The 16,799-nt window shown below is 32.8% G+C and overlaps 1 protein-coding gene across 1 annotated transcript in view; it reads right to left on the bottom strand.

The window, feature by feature from the left end:
* Positions 1-416: 416 nt before the first annotated feature.
* Positions 417-16,799, bottom strand: part of TAFA5 (TAFA chemokine like family member 5) — a 321,678-nt gene continuing 305,295 nt past the window's right edge. Inside the window, 2 exon segments of the mRNA XM_088141528.1 lie at positions 417-2,670; positions 2,673-2,746. Of these exon segments, the coding sequence (XP_087997654.1) occupies positions 2,576-2,670; positions 2,673-2,746 (169 nt within the window). The 3' untranslated portion in view covers positions 417-2,575.

Here is a 16,799-nt window from a genome sequence, read left to right as displayed (position 1 = left end):
CTCCAATAGTTTGTGGGGAGGTGTGCATGGAAAAGGAGGGGATAGGGAAAAGCTCTTTTAGTAACTTTTAAAATAGCTTTTACAAGGCCCAAGTATTTTAAAGACAACTGTCATCCCTTAAATGCACATTTCTGTTGAAAGCTTTATCACTTATTGTAGTTAAACACTTTAAATTGTAGAAAATTGGGCATCACTTTATATTTATAAACATATACATTCAGCATAATACAGGAATAATCCTGATAAATCTAATCTTTTCATCCTGAAATAAATTATTTTCTTTATCTCACAGGATCCTTTTCTTATCTTTCCCTCCCCCCTTCGAATAGTTGTCTCATTTCATCAGCAGTGACCAGAAATCTCACTTATAAAATGATTTTATTTTTTCATAATTTCATAATTTAGCTGAACCAACACAAAACTGAATACTGTAAAGCAACAAAAATGTTGAAACATTTTAATTTTTGTTCAGTATTTACTAAATAAGGCTACTACACTCCCTCCAAAAAATAAAAAGAGAAAAAGAGAAAAAAAAAAAGAACAGTAGAGTGAGGGATCTGGCGCTCCAATTCTTATAATACAGGTGAAGTATCTACCATCATTTATTGCATGACACTTTAAATCAGACATTGTCATTTATAGTGCAGTCAGTTCATAATACTTTTCAAGTGGCTGGGCTGTAATTGCTACCTGGACACTGATCAAAACTTTTACAATGAATTAAGACCATCTACACAAATGTTTTATTCATAGACACTGTCACCTATAATTCATGATTTCCTCAACTTGTGCAATAAAATAATACTGAAAATTGGGAGAGGTCTTGATTAAATGAACTGTTTTCCCCCATACCTCTCATTTATGATTGTTTGAACAATCCCCATACATTTTTCTTTAGTAGCATAAAACTAGCATAATACTAAAAGTTAATTGGAGTATTTAGGTAGTATACTACAGTGGACATTGGGAATAAGTTTAATATTGACAAATATTTTTTGGGAAAGAGGTAAGCCCATTTCTTGACCTAATCATATCACTATGAGCCAGACTTGTAGACAAAGGAGATGCTATATCCGAAGCTATCAATGTTTTTTCTTTTCTTCTTTCTTAAATACCACTTTCCTTTAACTCTTTTTCTACTATATAATATTGAATAAGGGAGCTTTCAAAAATATGATCTAAAAGAAGAACCCTTGTTTCGATCAAGGAGCAAGCTGACCTTTATACTAAATTAGAAAAGGGGGGGTGGCATGGTGGGGGAGAGAGAAAGAATGTAACTCAGTATGGAAAGTAATGATCATTAAACTATTTTACACTGTTTTATTGGTATTTAAAAGACTTATCTCTCCCTTCCCAGAACAAAAAAAAAAGGGGGGGGGAAGGAAAAGGAAGGAAAAGAAAAGAAATACTGTAAAGAGAAAAGAGAGGAAGAGGAAGAGGAAGAGAGAAAGGAAGCCTTTCAACAGTGCAATGGTTGAATGCATTTATGTAATATAAACAACATTATCTTTGCTTTTCTACAGACTCCTCTCTGGTCATGCTTTACATCCAGAATGTCCCAATGGAAGAAAGCAAACTACATCAGTCACTTCAGAGACAACTGAAGTAATAAAAACAACAACTCAACTCTGAACCATTCTTTTTTTTGTCATGACCGTCCACGTTAATTGTTAAATAGGATTTTCTACAAATATACAACATATAAAAACTGTTAAATATATAACTTTAGGCTTTTCAAAATACATTTAATGATCTCTTTCAAACAAGTGTTACTTTCCCCCCGCCCCCTGGATTTGCTTTCTGGCGCTAAATGTATCGGATGAGACATAGGCCACAGATGACCAAACATGCTCTTTGCAAATACTGTATTATCCAACTTTTAACAATCAAAGAATGGAACTATAGAAGAGGCATGTTGAACTGGTTAAACTCAGAATGATTTTAGTACGATAAGTCAATCTAAGCACAGAGTAAAATGGTGTGTAGACAGTTCGTCTTGTTTTTAATCAAAGTTCTGTTTTCTTCTTGAAGATTGGTCATAATCTCTCCATGTTCCCTTGTGATTTTTAGGGTACCTTTTTCCAAGAGTAGTTCCAGCTTTTTCTGCAGTGTTCCATAAAGGCTTTTGCTGGAAAGTAATGTTTGATCACAGAATGAACTGAATTTGTACAGGGTGGTCTTCATACTGTTGAACCTAAATAATCTTGTTAACAGTAACATTGTGTCCACTTTAAAATAGATTTTGCTCTTTGGTCTATTGTATATACCGAAACATAAGAAAATAAAAGCAATTCAGGCAGTCTAGGGCACAAGAAAAAATGTCTTCTATACCTTAGTGTCCTTCCATAGACAAAACAGTCTTCTCTAAGGCTGATTGGGATGAGTACTCTTCAGTTTAGTTGACTTTTCAGATTGTTATAACCACAGATCAAGTCCAGCAGTGGAACATAACTCAGATGCAACATTAACTGTGAACCTGTGGTTTTGATTTTCGTATTGCTAACGCCCAAGCCTTTCTCTTACATCTTGATTCCTTAGTCCAAAGTTCTTTAATATGGTAGAACAGACTTTTAGCTCATAGTGTAGAATTATGCCTTCTTCGATGAAATACAGAGAAATAGACAGTTGAACTGATGACATAAAATGGATGATGATCCACAGCAGTGAAACTTGATTAGGAAATGTAGCCCACACAGAGCCTAAAAACTCCTACAAGACTTCTTTGTTGCTGCATTTGTCAGGAGACCTGCAATTTAATAAGAACAAGTGGGTCAATACCTTAATTTAAAATTTTATGAGCAGATTAAATACTTACTGATACCATCATTATCACCTCTAAGAATTGCAGATTTACTTTCTCTGGCCTTAAAGAGGTTTTAAAAAAATAAGCAAGTTTTTAAAAGAAAATTACATGTATTTTATAGATTACGTAGGTGACATTGTAAAAAGCAGAATTATTTTGAGACATGTACAATAGAAGAGTAATTGGATTTATATCACATTTTTTCCCCTTCTATTTTCAAAATGCAAGTTTATATTCTCATTATTCAAGAGGCTAATTTAATCAATACTGCCCTCTAGTGATATTGCTATTAAACAGATAACCGTGATCAATATTACTATATTGTTACATATTGATATATAGAAAAAAGTAATGAAGAAAAAAGTAGTAATAAACTTATAAAAATTAAAATACAACATCAACATTTTCTAAACAGATAAAAAGGAAAAATCTGGGGGAAAGTAGCAAAATAAAACACACATATCTATATCTATATCTTTACACCTGTATGCTGTGCATATGTATACACACACACACAGAGAGATATAGATAGATAGATAGGCAGATAATAGATAGAGATATAGAGATATAGATAGATATGGCTGTAAAGATTTAAAAAATCAAAGCAATGAATGAATTTGGGGAACAAAATGAAATTATAGAAAAGCTTTTAAAAGGTCCAGTTCATTGAACGAACTACAGCACTCCAAAAGATTGTAGATGTATCATGCAAACCTAAATTCTAAATATTAAAGCAATATTTCTTTTTGCATTTTCATGTTTTCTCAATATTTAGAATATTTAGTTTTGACAGACTAGTAAATAAGAAAAAGAAATTACTAGCAAGGAAAATGAAGAGCAAGATTCATTTTACTGAATTCAAGCAAAGCATTAATTTAATTTTTTTTAACCTGCCTAGTTGAAAGATAAATGAAAAGAACATCTTTCTCCAACAGTTGTGTGTGTGTGTGTGTGTGAGTGTGTGTGCGCGCGCACGCGCGCATGTATGTTTTCTAATGTAAGGCACAAGGTTTATTTCACAGAGTTCTGCTTTTAGCCTCTCACCTTTTCCAGGAAAACACACCCCAGAACTCTTGTAAACAGCCTTTTCTTTTCGGACTAGTAGTCAGACTCCAACCCACATGGCCTCAGACAGGCTGAAGGCAAAAAACCGGGTTGATTATTGTGATAATTCCCTATTTTATGTATAGACATTTAGCAAGCAAACATCATTTGCAGTTCCCCCACCCCCACTTATCTTCCCCTATCCATATTTCTAAACCTTTCATAATATAACATTATCCCACATCAAGGGCTATTAGGTTATGAAATCAATATTATGAGAAAAGTTATTTCAAAACATTTTTAGTCTCAGAATTTTTATGGAAAATTAAACATTTATACTGTGAAAATACCAATATCAAAATATTTATTTTATCTCCTCCAAGTATGATTTATGATATTTGAGACATGATTTGATGCTTCTTGTTTATACATCGAGGAAAAAAAAGATAGGGATGTCTTTTAACTGTGCTTGTAAAGGAAAATGTTACTAATCAAATAATTCTGTTAAAAAACAAGAAACAACTATTTTTTTAGAAAGAAAAAAGTGAAAAAAGGAAAAGAAAAAAATTGATGCAAAAATATAATATTAATAAGAGGACAAAGAAGTTACAAAAGTTGTAGTTAGTGCTCAGTATATTGTTGATGAAGAATTTTTAGTTGTTATGAACTATTACAGTGTTCAACCATTTCCCTCCTGCCCATTTGTAGGAATACAAAGTACATATCCATAACTAATTATCGAATATTTTATGAATAGCTTTATGAAGTCGTACTATGCCATTTAGTTAGCGAAACGACATTTGTATCAGGCAATCCCTTTTCTCTAAATTCTGCCTAAAAATTATACTTTCCCAAACTTTAAATGTGAAATAGACAAAGGGGTTACCTCAACCTTCAGTACTTTCATACTGTATAGTTTTGCATTTAATATTTGATAAAAATAACTTTGATTTGTTTTTCCAATGGTCTGATATATTTAGGTTAATATATTTTTGAATTAAGAATGAAGAAAATCAGATTTAAGTGATTAACAATGTTGTTTCAAAGAATATATTAATATGCATAAAGATCTAGAAGTTTGATAGATTCCTCCATCTAAAATATAGCAATGATCCTACAAAATGGAGTTTCAAGAAAGACATTTGTTTTCTACAATATGGTAAATTAGCAGATATACAAAAAGGGGAAGTTAGAAACTCAATAGTTCTTTTTCTTTTTTCTTTCTTATCATTATTATTATTATTATTATTATTGGATATTTTAATTCTTGTTAAATTGCTTTTGCTTATATTATTTTTCTCCTTTTATTAACATGCTACACAGAGAGAGCAACTTCAGTACTAAGTAACTAGAAACCTTTATTTTACAACAATTACTGATGTAATCTGCAGCAGTTTTTTTTCCTAATAATATACTCAATTTTGTACGAAAAAGTCAAATAATGTTTATGCTTGTAATATCAATATCCTAAATTATAATTAATACTGATAGAATATTTTTCTCTATTCTTTATTTCTAATACTCCAAGTTATCTAGACAAAAGAATGTCAATAATTTTAATTACTATTGTACAAATATAATTGTATTGAAACATATATTAAAATTTACAACAATATAATAAAGAGGGAAAAAAGAATAACATTTGTTTTTAAAACCAGCTTTGTAAAAACACTGTAGATTTCTGAGCCATTGAGGACTGCACTGCTATTGTTCTAACTTGCTAGAAACATTTTTATTAAAATCAAAGTATTTAACTGAAGGTTTTTTCAGGTTGCTAGAACATCTGTAGGTGATTTTAAAGCGTCTTTTTTGCAGAGTATTATATGAAGTAAATCATGTCACAGGTTATTTGTACACATAGATTTCTCACCAAAACTAATAATTTCCTTAACAAGATCAATCTTGTTTTGAGTGCAAAAGTCACTAAATAATCACACAATTGTATATAATGATTCAGAACAAAACCACTTCATTGTTTGCACCTCTCAATATTTCTTCTTTTTCTCTCCTACTGCCTGTACAACCAATAGTTGTGGCTGACAGCAAGTTACTCTTCCATTCCTCCCAACAGGACACAGTTGGGATACCATAGACCAGTGTTTCTCAACCTTGGCAACTTCAAGCATGCTGGCTGGGGGAATCCTGGAAGTTGAAGTACACACATCTTAAAGTTGCCACGGTTGAGAAACACTGCCATAGACAGTCTGTAGCTGCAATCCTAAGAAAGTAGATATTTTGGGCCTAAAAAGTAGAAAGGAGTGCATTTGGAGGCTAAGGGATGCAGTGGTATGTGAATTTATTTATGAGACATATTTCTATGATGCTGCAATCAGAAAGACTCTGGGTGGCTCAGATAGTGCTGAAAGAGTTAGCACTCACAGCTCCTTCTTTTTAAAGGAAGAACAGCCACCACCAAAGCTACTAAGATAGTTGAAATTCACTTCCAAGTTAATTATGGTTTGTATTCTGATCCTTGCCTGTTTTAATAGCAGGTATATCATTGTCCTTAGTGGGTCACAACACCGTACATAGATGAAATGTAATGAACTGGAAAAGCAAATGAGCTTGAGGTGAAGACAGAAATCAGGAGACTGAGGGGGTAATGTCATTAGTCATATCAAGTGATATATACTCTCTGTTATTTACAGTATCACTGTACCATTTCTGAATTGATAAGCAAATGCAAAAGATCAACAAGGGCCCATTAACATTAAATTTGTCCTCATTTTAGAACTTTACTTGTCCTCATTTAGAACTTTACTTGCTTAAAGAGATAAGGGTATTGAGAAAGCCTTGATTCTTGGTCAGTTAAGTTTGCCTGTGGTTGGAGTGCATATTTTAAGTGACAGTGTCACTTTTCTCTGGAGTAGAATAAGATTTGGGTATCTCAAAAGCTAACAAGCATAAAGAAACGTGAACCCAACTTTTGAATATGCCTTAGTGTAATCTGTGAAGCAAAATCTGTATGTCTGGTAAAGGGAGAAACTTCAGTGAATCAGTGAATTCAAAAGGCACTAATCATTAAAGCTAGCCATACTTCTGAATCCCTATTGTGAGTACTGCTAAGGGACTGATTTTTTTTTTTTCCCTGCTCAACAATCTTGATGAAATGGAATAAAAAATGGTAATGAATTTAATGTTTCACATTGTTGAAGAATTCTAAGGAATTAACACACACCACTCTCTATATTTGACATTATGGGCATAGAGGATCAACTGAAGCACTGGGTATTGGATCTATAATACCCACCACTGAATTAAATAGCTACAGTATGAAAAAATTAATTGTCCCAATGACACAAGTAGTTTAAAATTCAAGTATCTCTATCCGCTTGACAATGATAATATTTTTCCTTGAGGAAAAAAAAATCTCAGAATGTTTAAAATTTGAGAGAGAGAAAGAGAGAGAGATTATGAATGAATAAAGTGTGTCCCTACGTTTGCAAATAAAATTTAGAAATAGAAGGAAGTTACCATGTCTAATATTATCAGCCTATGATAAAAGGCCTGTTATTCTTACACTGTGGGAAAAGTAATCCTCAACTTCTCTTTCTGTGATAAACAGGTACTTATCATTTAAAAAGCATTTATACCACAGCCCCCTGAGCATGTAACATGCTTAAGGATCAATCAACAAAAATAATAAATAAATACCAAATAAAACTAAACACACAGTACTTACAAAAAATACCAACAATTATCATAATTTCAAGATTTTATATAATTCCCAAAACACAAAACAAAGGGATCTTAGGCTTCTGGAGAATCGTACACTGAAAAAGGACCTCTATGTTAAGGAATGACAATGAAACAGCCAGTATAATCCTGCCTTTATGCAAATATATGGTATAATCTACAAAGCTTAGGTCACTGCTTATCAAAAAGGATTCAGTAAAGCTGGAGAAGATGCTGAAATGGGCAATGAAAATGATCAAATGGCTGAAGTGACTCCATATTTAAAAAGTTACAACATTTGGAGTGTTTAGCTTAGGCAGAAAAAACAACCCAGCAGAGGCAAACTTGAAGATACCTTTGGGATCATTTAGTGAAGATGAATAATGGAAGAGTCAGAACAGATAAAAATAATACTGTCCAGGATTGTCGTTATTACCAGAGATTGCTGCACATGGCATGGGTACTACAAAGGCTTCCTCCCCCTTTACATTCCTACTAAAAATATTATGTGCAAACCTTCATTGACAAAAGCAGTCATGGGTGGCTGGGGGTCTATTTGGTGAAAATCATGTCATGCAGAAAACTGCAACTTGGAACATAAGAGCAGTAAATGGAAGCTATGGCTAGAAAGGCTTTTGCCCACCTTTGACTGGATAACTAGTTGTACCCTTACTTGAGGCTGCCTTTAAAGACCCCTCAAAAGCTGGAGTTAGTCTAGAATGCTAACTGGCTTTCCTTGCTGGAAGCACATTCCAGCTCTGCATTGGCTACTTAATGCTTCCCCTACCCCCACCCCAATTTTTAAGCAGTTTTTCCTTTTTTCCCTTTTACTGCTATGGGTTACTTGTTTTTAATTTCTGTTTTGTGATCTTTGTGAATTTTTAATTTTTGTAACTAATAACAGTTTTCTGCTTGTTGATTCTCTCTCTCTCTGTCTCTCTTTCCCCTTGGGGTCATGGTGAGTCTTTCTGTCATAAAGCTGTTTTTTTTAAAAAAAAAAAATTCTGAATAACACTGCTGTTTATTGTTTCATGGAACTTTAAAGGACTGAGATGGCTATCCAAGACAGATCTTTTTCCCAAGGTGAATATGCTGAAATTTGAAGGGTTTTTTTTCTTTCTTTTTCTAAAAGGCCCATATAGTCCCTAAGGAAATGTATTTATTGGAAAAAGAATTGGATTGATTCGATGTATATTTGTGACAACTCCAAAGTGGGAAGTTACTATTTTAATGAAGATTTTTTCCCCTAATTTAAGAATTGAACAAAAATCTCCAACAGTACAAGTTATTTTCAAATTCTGCTTGCTAGAAATTTTGATATTATTATTGCTCTTATTATTTTCATATTTTCCTTTTCATTTAATCAAAAAGCAGCTTACATACCTCTTATTTCTCTTCACATTAATAACCTGTGAAATAAGCTGGCTGAAAGAGTGTGACCAGTCAGTCACTCACAGAGCTTTTGTGGCTGATGGTAAACCCGATTTTTCTGCTCCTAGTCTAGTATCTTAACCACTACAGTATAACACAGTAGCTCCAAATTTTAACATAAATATGTAGATGTTTTGCAAAATTTTTTAGTTTAAAAGTGGACCATATAATGGTGGCTGGGGATTTTAATGTAATTTTGGATCTTTAATTGACAAATTTCCTAACAAATGCCAGGTGGAGATGCCTGCATAATACAATTTAATTTAGCTGATATTTGGCATCAGTTAGACCTGACTCAATGAGAATATATCTTTTTTTTCCAATTCCTTATTGTACACTTTCTTGTTTAGCTTTTAATATTCTAATCCTTAGCTGATTGGTTTGATATCTGTACTGTAGGACCATTTTATCAAACCATGCCCCGGTAACATTAGCATTGATTTTCAGGAAGAGTTGAATGTTCAGCTAGCGTAAGATGGTATTTTACTTCTTCACCATCAAAAGCTCCAAAATTTGTTAATCAACAATAAGATTATTGAGACTCTTTTTCAAATAAATGATCAATGAATGTGAAGATTATGTGAGATGCTTTTATAAGGGACCAGACTATCACCCTTATGCTTCATAGGTGAAGAAAGAAAAATGGATTTTATCATTCTAGTTTGGAAAGAAAAGTTGAGGAACTTTTGAATTTCCTACGTCAGTACTATATAATGCTTTTAGGTCTGGTAAACTGGAACTTGGTCATTTGTATGATTTCAAAGTATATTATTCATTCAAAACATTAAATGGATATGTTTTAATAGGAGCAGGGAGAAAGTTCAGGGAAATTTGGCCTCTTGATTGGAAAAAAAAATCACAAAATGTAATACCTATATTCAAGGATTCCACGGGTATTTTAGACAACTTGGTAAAATCACTGATGAAATTTTTATGAGATGGTCAGACCATAAGGTTCTGCCTTTCCAAATTGCAACTCTCATATAAAACTGGGACTATTACTTTCTGGGGTTGTTTTGAACATAAATGAGTTTGAATATTATCCACCATGCATACAACTACTGAGCTATCATTTGGTTCCTTTGAAATCTTGGCAGGTGCTTGTTTCTAATTTTAGCCAGAATTTAAATGTTAAAGGCAGCAAGACATAAATTGGATGAAGCTGGGAAAAAGATTTAAGTTTGATCCTTGTTCTTATTTGTCTCTTATTACCTTAACATACGACTAATTAATCAAACACTGCTTTTTAGGTCTACGGTTGCTTCAGCAGATATTCAAAAAGGCTTCATTATCTACCTTTATATATTGGAGACAGCAATAAGTACAAAGGAACACTAACATGTATGAATTGGAGGTGCCCTCCAGTTGTTCCATACTGGCTGAATATTCTTAATATTGTTAATATGTTTTCAGGAAATTAGTTAATTAAAAAATCATTTAAAAGGTGCTAATATTCTTAAAATTTTGAAATTATCTATTTATGAAGAACTTCATAAAAGAACTACCATGAAAAAATATATGATAATTTGCTCTTGGAAAGGCAATATTACACCAGATGTTAAAAATGGGTTGGAAGAAAATGTGTGAACTTTCAACCTTTGAATTGGTTCTTTATCAGCACAACAGAAAGACAATATGCTTCTCTGTGGTCAAAATTCATTAAGTTGTTTAGAAGCTGAGATGCAATATTTATACAACTACGCTGTGTATTTCGTTTTTGCACTTTAAGCTTAAGTTTGGTTGGGGGGGGGTTCCTTTTTTAGTTTTATATTTATGGGGGCTTTTTTTTGTACTGCTGTACTTTATGCATTTTGTTTTCTTTTGGTATATATGAAAACAATTAAAGCAATATAATCAAAATGTGAATAGTGTTGGTAATAAATTAAATTTAACTATTCTTTCACTTTTTTGTCTGTACTATCATTCTTTAAATTCTTTGGTTACTATTTCTTCTCTATTTTGTACTTTGCATAATAGTGCTTCCCTCACAAGGGAATAGAACATAGGGTATGTAAGAATGCATCTATATAACAAAATTTTGTGAATATACCGTATTTTTCCGACTATAAGATGATACTTTTTTCTAAAATCCTTACCCTAAAAACTGAAGGGCATCTTATTCAAGGAAGTCAGCCGAGAATCGCGGTTGCAAAACTGCCAAACTTTGTTTCTGCAGAGAAGCTTCCTCCTATTGCTAGCCTCCAATCACGAGTGAAATAGCTTGTCTCCCAAACAGACTTCCTCCAATCACGAGCTTGATATAACTGACGTCAGCTGATGCTGAACAAACCAATTAGAGGAAGGCTGTTTACAGAGACAAGCTATCAGCAGTTTCACTCGTGCTTGAATGTAATCAGTTATGCAAAAGAGCTTGGAAATAGAGCTGCAGAGAGACGGTTTGGACCTCCTCCCACCGAGTGTATCAGGTAAATGTTAACTAATTACTAAATAAAAATGTGTTCTGCACTATCTTTAAAATACTGATTTTTTAATTTTAGGCTGGAAAAGTGGGGGTCGTCTTGTACATGGGGCCGTCTTATTGTCGGAAAAATACGGTACTTAATATATGTGCATTTTATGAACATATATGATAAATACCACATTTTTTCATGCCTTGTACAACATAATCAGTTTTACAAATACTGTGTTTACTGGACAGAAACACTGGTCTATGAACTGTGGGATATTTACTGATGAGAGAAGAAAAAACTGTTGAAAACAAGCAAACAAAAATGGTCATGAAATGCAAATAATTACGTTTTCTTCCCTTTCCTTCCTCCTGTTTTCTTTCTGCTGCTGGAAGGAGGAAGGGGAGGGTTATGGTGTATGTCTGTGTGAATCTACTTGTGGGTTTCTGTGTGCATAAGAAAGAAAAGTTGGTATAATGTATTTGAGGGAGTTAATCATTGGGTTATTTTTAAGCAATTAATTTAGTTCACAAATTAATAGGGCTATGCAAAACACTGAAAAGAAGTGCTTTACAACATCTCTTTAAAAGAGGTTTTACTGTGAGCAAAGCACCTTCCTTTGAAGCATTTAAGTAGCCGGGTCCTTTGGAAGGCTCATGTGCTTGCTTTGAAGGCTGGACACGGTGGCCATGTGTGAATGCATTGATGAGATTTCTGTTGGGACTGTCAGTGAAGGAAGCAGCTCTGTGTAGATCCACATAACCGAGGAGAATCTTTGAAGCGGCCATATGAGTCCAAAGCATGCAAATTTAATATTTTTCCATACATGAGACTCTTGCTTCACCATACCTCCTGTTCTCTAGTAGCATTTGGAGCTCACCCCCAAAAAAGACAAAACACAGGCAAACTCAGTCCTTCTAGTTAGTTTCACAGTGTAAAAAACCCTGCTCCTCTGATTTCTTTTTCATATAAGATGCTTGCCCCAAACTCTTTCCTCCATTTTCACAGCCCTTGGGTACTAGTGCACTTTCCCTCTACCCCACCCCCGTTGTACATAAAATCTGATATCCTGGATGTTGTAAACAGTTTTATCATGTTTAATATTATAACTAAGGTAGAAATATAAAAGTTGTTTTTGCCTTTAGAGAGGTAGATATTAAAGTAGTACTTACCAATCATTAACACTTTTGTTAAAGTAAAAATATTGCTAAATAAATATTCCTTCATTTGAGATTTCCAAAAGCAAGTATGCAATTATCTAGCGTTGAGGCCAATAAATGGTGTTTCTGAAATAGTTTACCAGCAGTTCTAGTAGACCTTGCCTTTCCCTCAATAAAATAAAATAAAATAAAATAAAATAAAATAAAATAAAATAAAATAAAATAAAATAAAATAAAATAAAATAAAATAAAATAAAAGCCACCACTAACCTCTTCACTAAGAAGAGAATATCAGTGGTTGCTAAGTTGCAACAAACTTGTTCAAAACATTTTCTGATATCCAGCTTTAATTCAACTTCTAGTTTATTTACTCTTAAGATAAAGGGTAAACCCACAACTTTGCTTATATTTGATATTAAAGATCTAATCTTCTCTTACTATACATACTAACAGAATTTTATGTCAGAAGAAAATGAATAACATCATTTTTATACACTGATAAGTTTATGAAATAATATTGGAAAGCTGAAATTGGTTTTCTTCAAAACAACATGATTTACCTTTTAAAGATTGTTATATCTAAATATGCAAGCTTCTAAAGTTTGTGTAAAGTATTTATAAGATTTATGCCATGAAGTAGAAAATTCAATATGTATGGAATAGTTTAGGTTGTGCCCAGTCAGATGCTTTAGTGCGCAACATACAAAGGGAAATGCTGAGAGGCTTCAAGCAACCAGTATCTTGGAAATCCAGGATGATAAGGAGAGTTGCACTCCCTCACATTTAAGCCCTGCTGGATGTCATCCACAAATGCAACTATTGTAGCTTCTGTTCCATGCCTAGCCCTGAATCCAGAGTCAGTGATGGAATAATCACTGGATCAACAACTCCCAGCCTGGCTGGGATTAAGCCTGAGACTATTTTTCAGATCCTGGCAATTACTGGGTTAAGATCTCTACTGTATTTTTCCCAAAATTCGTATCTGGTTTTTCCAAGATCGCCATTACCTGGAGTTTAATGTGCAATTATCACCTATCTATTCATTCCTGTTTTCAAATGCACCATGGCAACCTAGATAAGTCCAATCCATAGTTTTTGATATATATATTTAACTTTCATTCATAATTTCAACTTCCCCAAATCTATTGAACAATATCAGTTCACAAGAACCTGCCATCCTAATTTAGATCTTATTATATTTTAGGTAAATTGTAGATACTATCTTACTTATATCTTAGACATGGACTGTTTCATCTGAATTCTACCTATGATTTTGTGCCAGGTTGTCTTATATATGTATCCTAAATATGTATTAAATGTTATCTAAAGATTTCTTAGTTTTATAAGTGAACATAGGTCACTCATGAACAAACTTCTTGTACTGGTCTAAGACTGTAATAAACTGAATCTAGAATTTAGATCTGCCCCAACCCCTCCCCTTTTTCTTTGTTCCACATATACCCACACACTCTAACTATTTCTATTTTTCTGATTTTAACTCAAGTTCTTTACCACTTACTTTTCTCTCACACTCTAAGTTGCAATATTTCATATGCCATAATAATTGACATACATAGCAAACTCCAATAAATATTGACTTCCATCACCCACCATGGCTTTGGTCAATTGCAGTTTCACATAATGCTTTTTATTAAGGTAGAAAAGGTATAAACTAGGTTACAACCCTTAGTCATACTTGTGCCATGTGCAGCATTCCCTAATGGTGCTATCTTTTAGCACATTTTGTCTGGAAAGACACAAGCACAACCAAAGCCCAGTTTTATTCTAAGAGTATTCATGCTATTCTATGCAGGCTCAGATCTCTAACACAGAGACCACCTTATACCAATATACACCCCACAAGTAAGCAGTATTATGCAGTATACTGACACATACTTGTAAGCCAGTGTTACTTTTATTTTTATTTATTATTAAATTTGTATGCTCCCCATCTCCCCAAATGGGTGACTACCTTTCCTAAATCTGAGTATTTAGCAAATGTTTTTCATGTTATTTAGGCTGTATCTCTTTTCCACTCCCTCTTTTCAGCCCTTTCCTTTTTGGGGGGTGGAGGGGAGGGAGAAGAAATCCAACCATAAAAGCCAAAGCACCCAAATGGCAAGTATGTATACACCCATAGTGTGCTTCTTTCATCTGTCCAATGAGCCTATATATGTTTTTTTTTAAAAAAACAACAACACTGTGCAAGATTAGAATTAATATTTGGAAGAGAAAAAATTCCAGAGCTGTTTTCACTGTATAGCTTTTAATCACAGATGTTTTCATCCATATATTTTCATTCTTTTCATCCATATAGCTTTCATTCATATTTTTATTTTTACAGCTGACTTCTAACAGGCCTCTCAAAGAATATACTAATTAATTAAGTTTTTGTAATCAATTGGTTCTATTAGATACTCACGAGTTCCATAAATTACCTCTATTCAATTATGTTCAGAATCATTCAAGCCAAATATTATTGAAAAAGATAATCTATATATCCAAAGAACTTCCAGAGATTTATAGAATTGGTGTACTTCTGACTGAATTCATTTGTGTGTCATTCATATTTAACTGAATTCATTATCTGTTTTACTTTAAGGATATAAATATTAACTATTCTCCTCGCAGGAATAAGTAATTTCATTTAGCATGTCTGCTATTTTAACAAATAATTCATTTTGCTTTTCACTTTTCAGGATACAGGATCTGTAAAAGATTCATCTGAGAGTGTAGGGACTCTAGATATGGTTTGTCCAATGGATGTTCAAAAAAAAGTTTAAGAGATGGGTTTTGCAACAAAAGACTTCAGCCCTATTTAAAGCAATAGTAAATTTTAATGGTCTGAAAAACAATCAAGCAGTTTGTTTTAGAATGGCTTACAAAGTAATGATAATATAACAGAGCCACACAATTTCTTTAGGCAATGAACTTTAACAGTGTATATATTGAGGAAAATAAGAATAAATCTTAAAAGCAAGATATAACAACGAACTTCAAACAGTCTGTTGCAATCTAAACTGTGTTATACAGAACTCATAAAGGACAACAAATACTAAATAAGTCTGAAATTTTGTGAAACATGTATTTTTTCCTATTAATTCCTTCTCAAATTCATGCTTGTATTGCTGCCTCAGAATCCTATAACCTTATAATATCATTTTTCTGCTATTAAAAGAATATATTTGAAAATTAATTCTGAATATTCATTGTCAGGTTCTTCCAACTCAGTAAGTTTTCACTGAATATATTTTCCTACCTCAAAATGCTGTATTACAATGGGAAAGAAATTGTGGTGTTTGAGGTAGCTGTCATTAGAACAAACATTTATAAATAAAAAAGAGTTAATTATTTTATTTTTTTAAATCATTTTTTGAATTCTCACTTCAACTCTCACCTCAGTGTAAAGCTAATGCAACAGTAATAATAATATTTTTTTGAAAAATATAAATAACAACACAGATGAATTATGGATTATATTTGTATGTAATTATATGTATGCGTTCTATTTCTCCTCCTCCCCTTTTCTTTGTTTCATTTTCCCTTTTTCTTTTTACTTAATATTTATATACACACAGACACACACACATAAATAAATATAAATAAAAGAAACATTCGTAAACAATACATAGAAGGACTAGGCAAAACTTAATTCTGGAGGAACTCTAGATTAAGTACTGAAACATCCTATTCTGTTGAAGGCATAATGTGGCTGCTTTTAATGGCCACTCTACATCAGTGTTGATGTTTGAAATGTCTTTATATTGTAAAAATGAGAAGATGGAGCCATATGTTTCTGTATGGTCTAAATTTAATGGATTAAAGTATTTAAAGAATGTAAGAGTCGAGCTAGTTGTGAATCTATATTTTATGAATCTTTGTTTTTCCTTCAGTTTAGTTTAGTTCATTTTAATCTCTATTATTGTATTACCTCTGTATTATTATATTTTGGTTGTTAGACTTCACTAGTAATAATGTTTTTTTTAAAAAAAAGTGTAAGAAAATATAAGAAAGAAATGTGAGAGAAATGCTGACCCCCCTCAACAAAATAGGAAATGCGATTTGTTTCACATTCAAAACAAATCTTCCCATCTGGACATTTTGTCTTGGTTGTGATTTAATGGAACAAAACTCAAAACAGTTCAAACATGTGTTGTGGCCATATGAAACAATTCCAATCCAGAAGAGTTATTTTTTGCACCCTCATTTTTTCTACCGGAATAATAGTAATAAAGATGGTGACTATGATAGATTCTCCCTGATAGTAAGACTAAACCA

Source organism: Python bivittatus, unplaced genomic scaffold, assembly GCF_059951505.1.
Source record: "Python bivittatus isolate LINGU-HERP-01145 unplaced genomic scaffold, Pbiv_v1 ctg000330_np1212, whole genome shotgun sequence".
In the NCBI taxonomy this organism is placed as follows: Eukaryota; Metazoa; Chordata; class Lepidosauria; order Squamata; family Pythonidae; genus Python; species Python bivittatus.
This window is presented reverse-complemented; position numbering and strand designations above follow the sequence as displayed.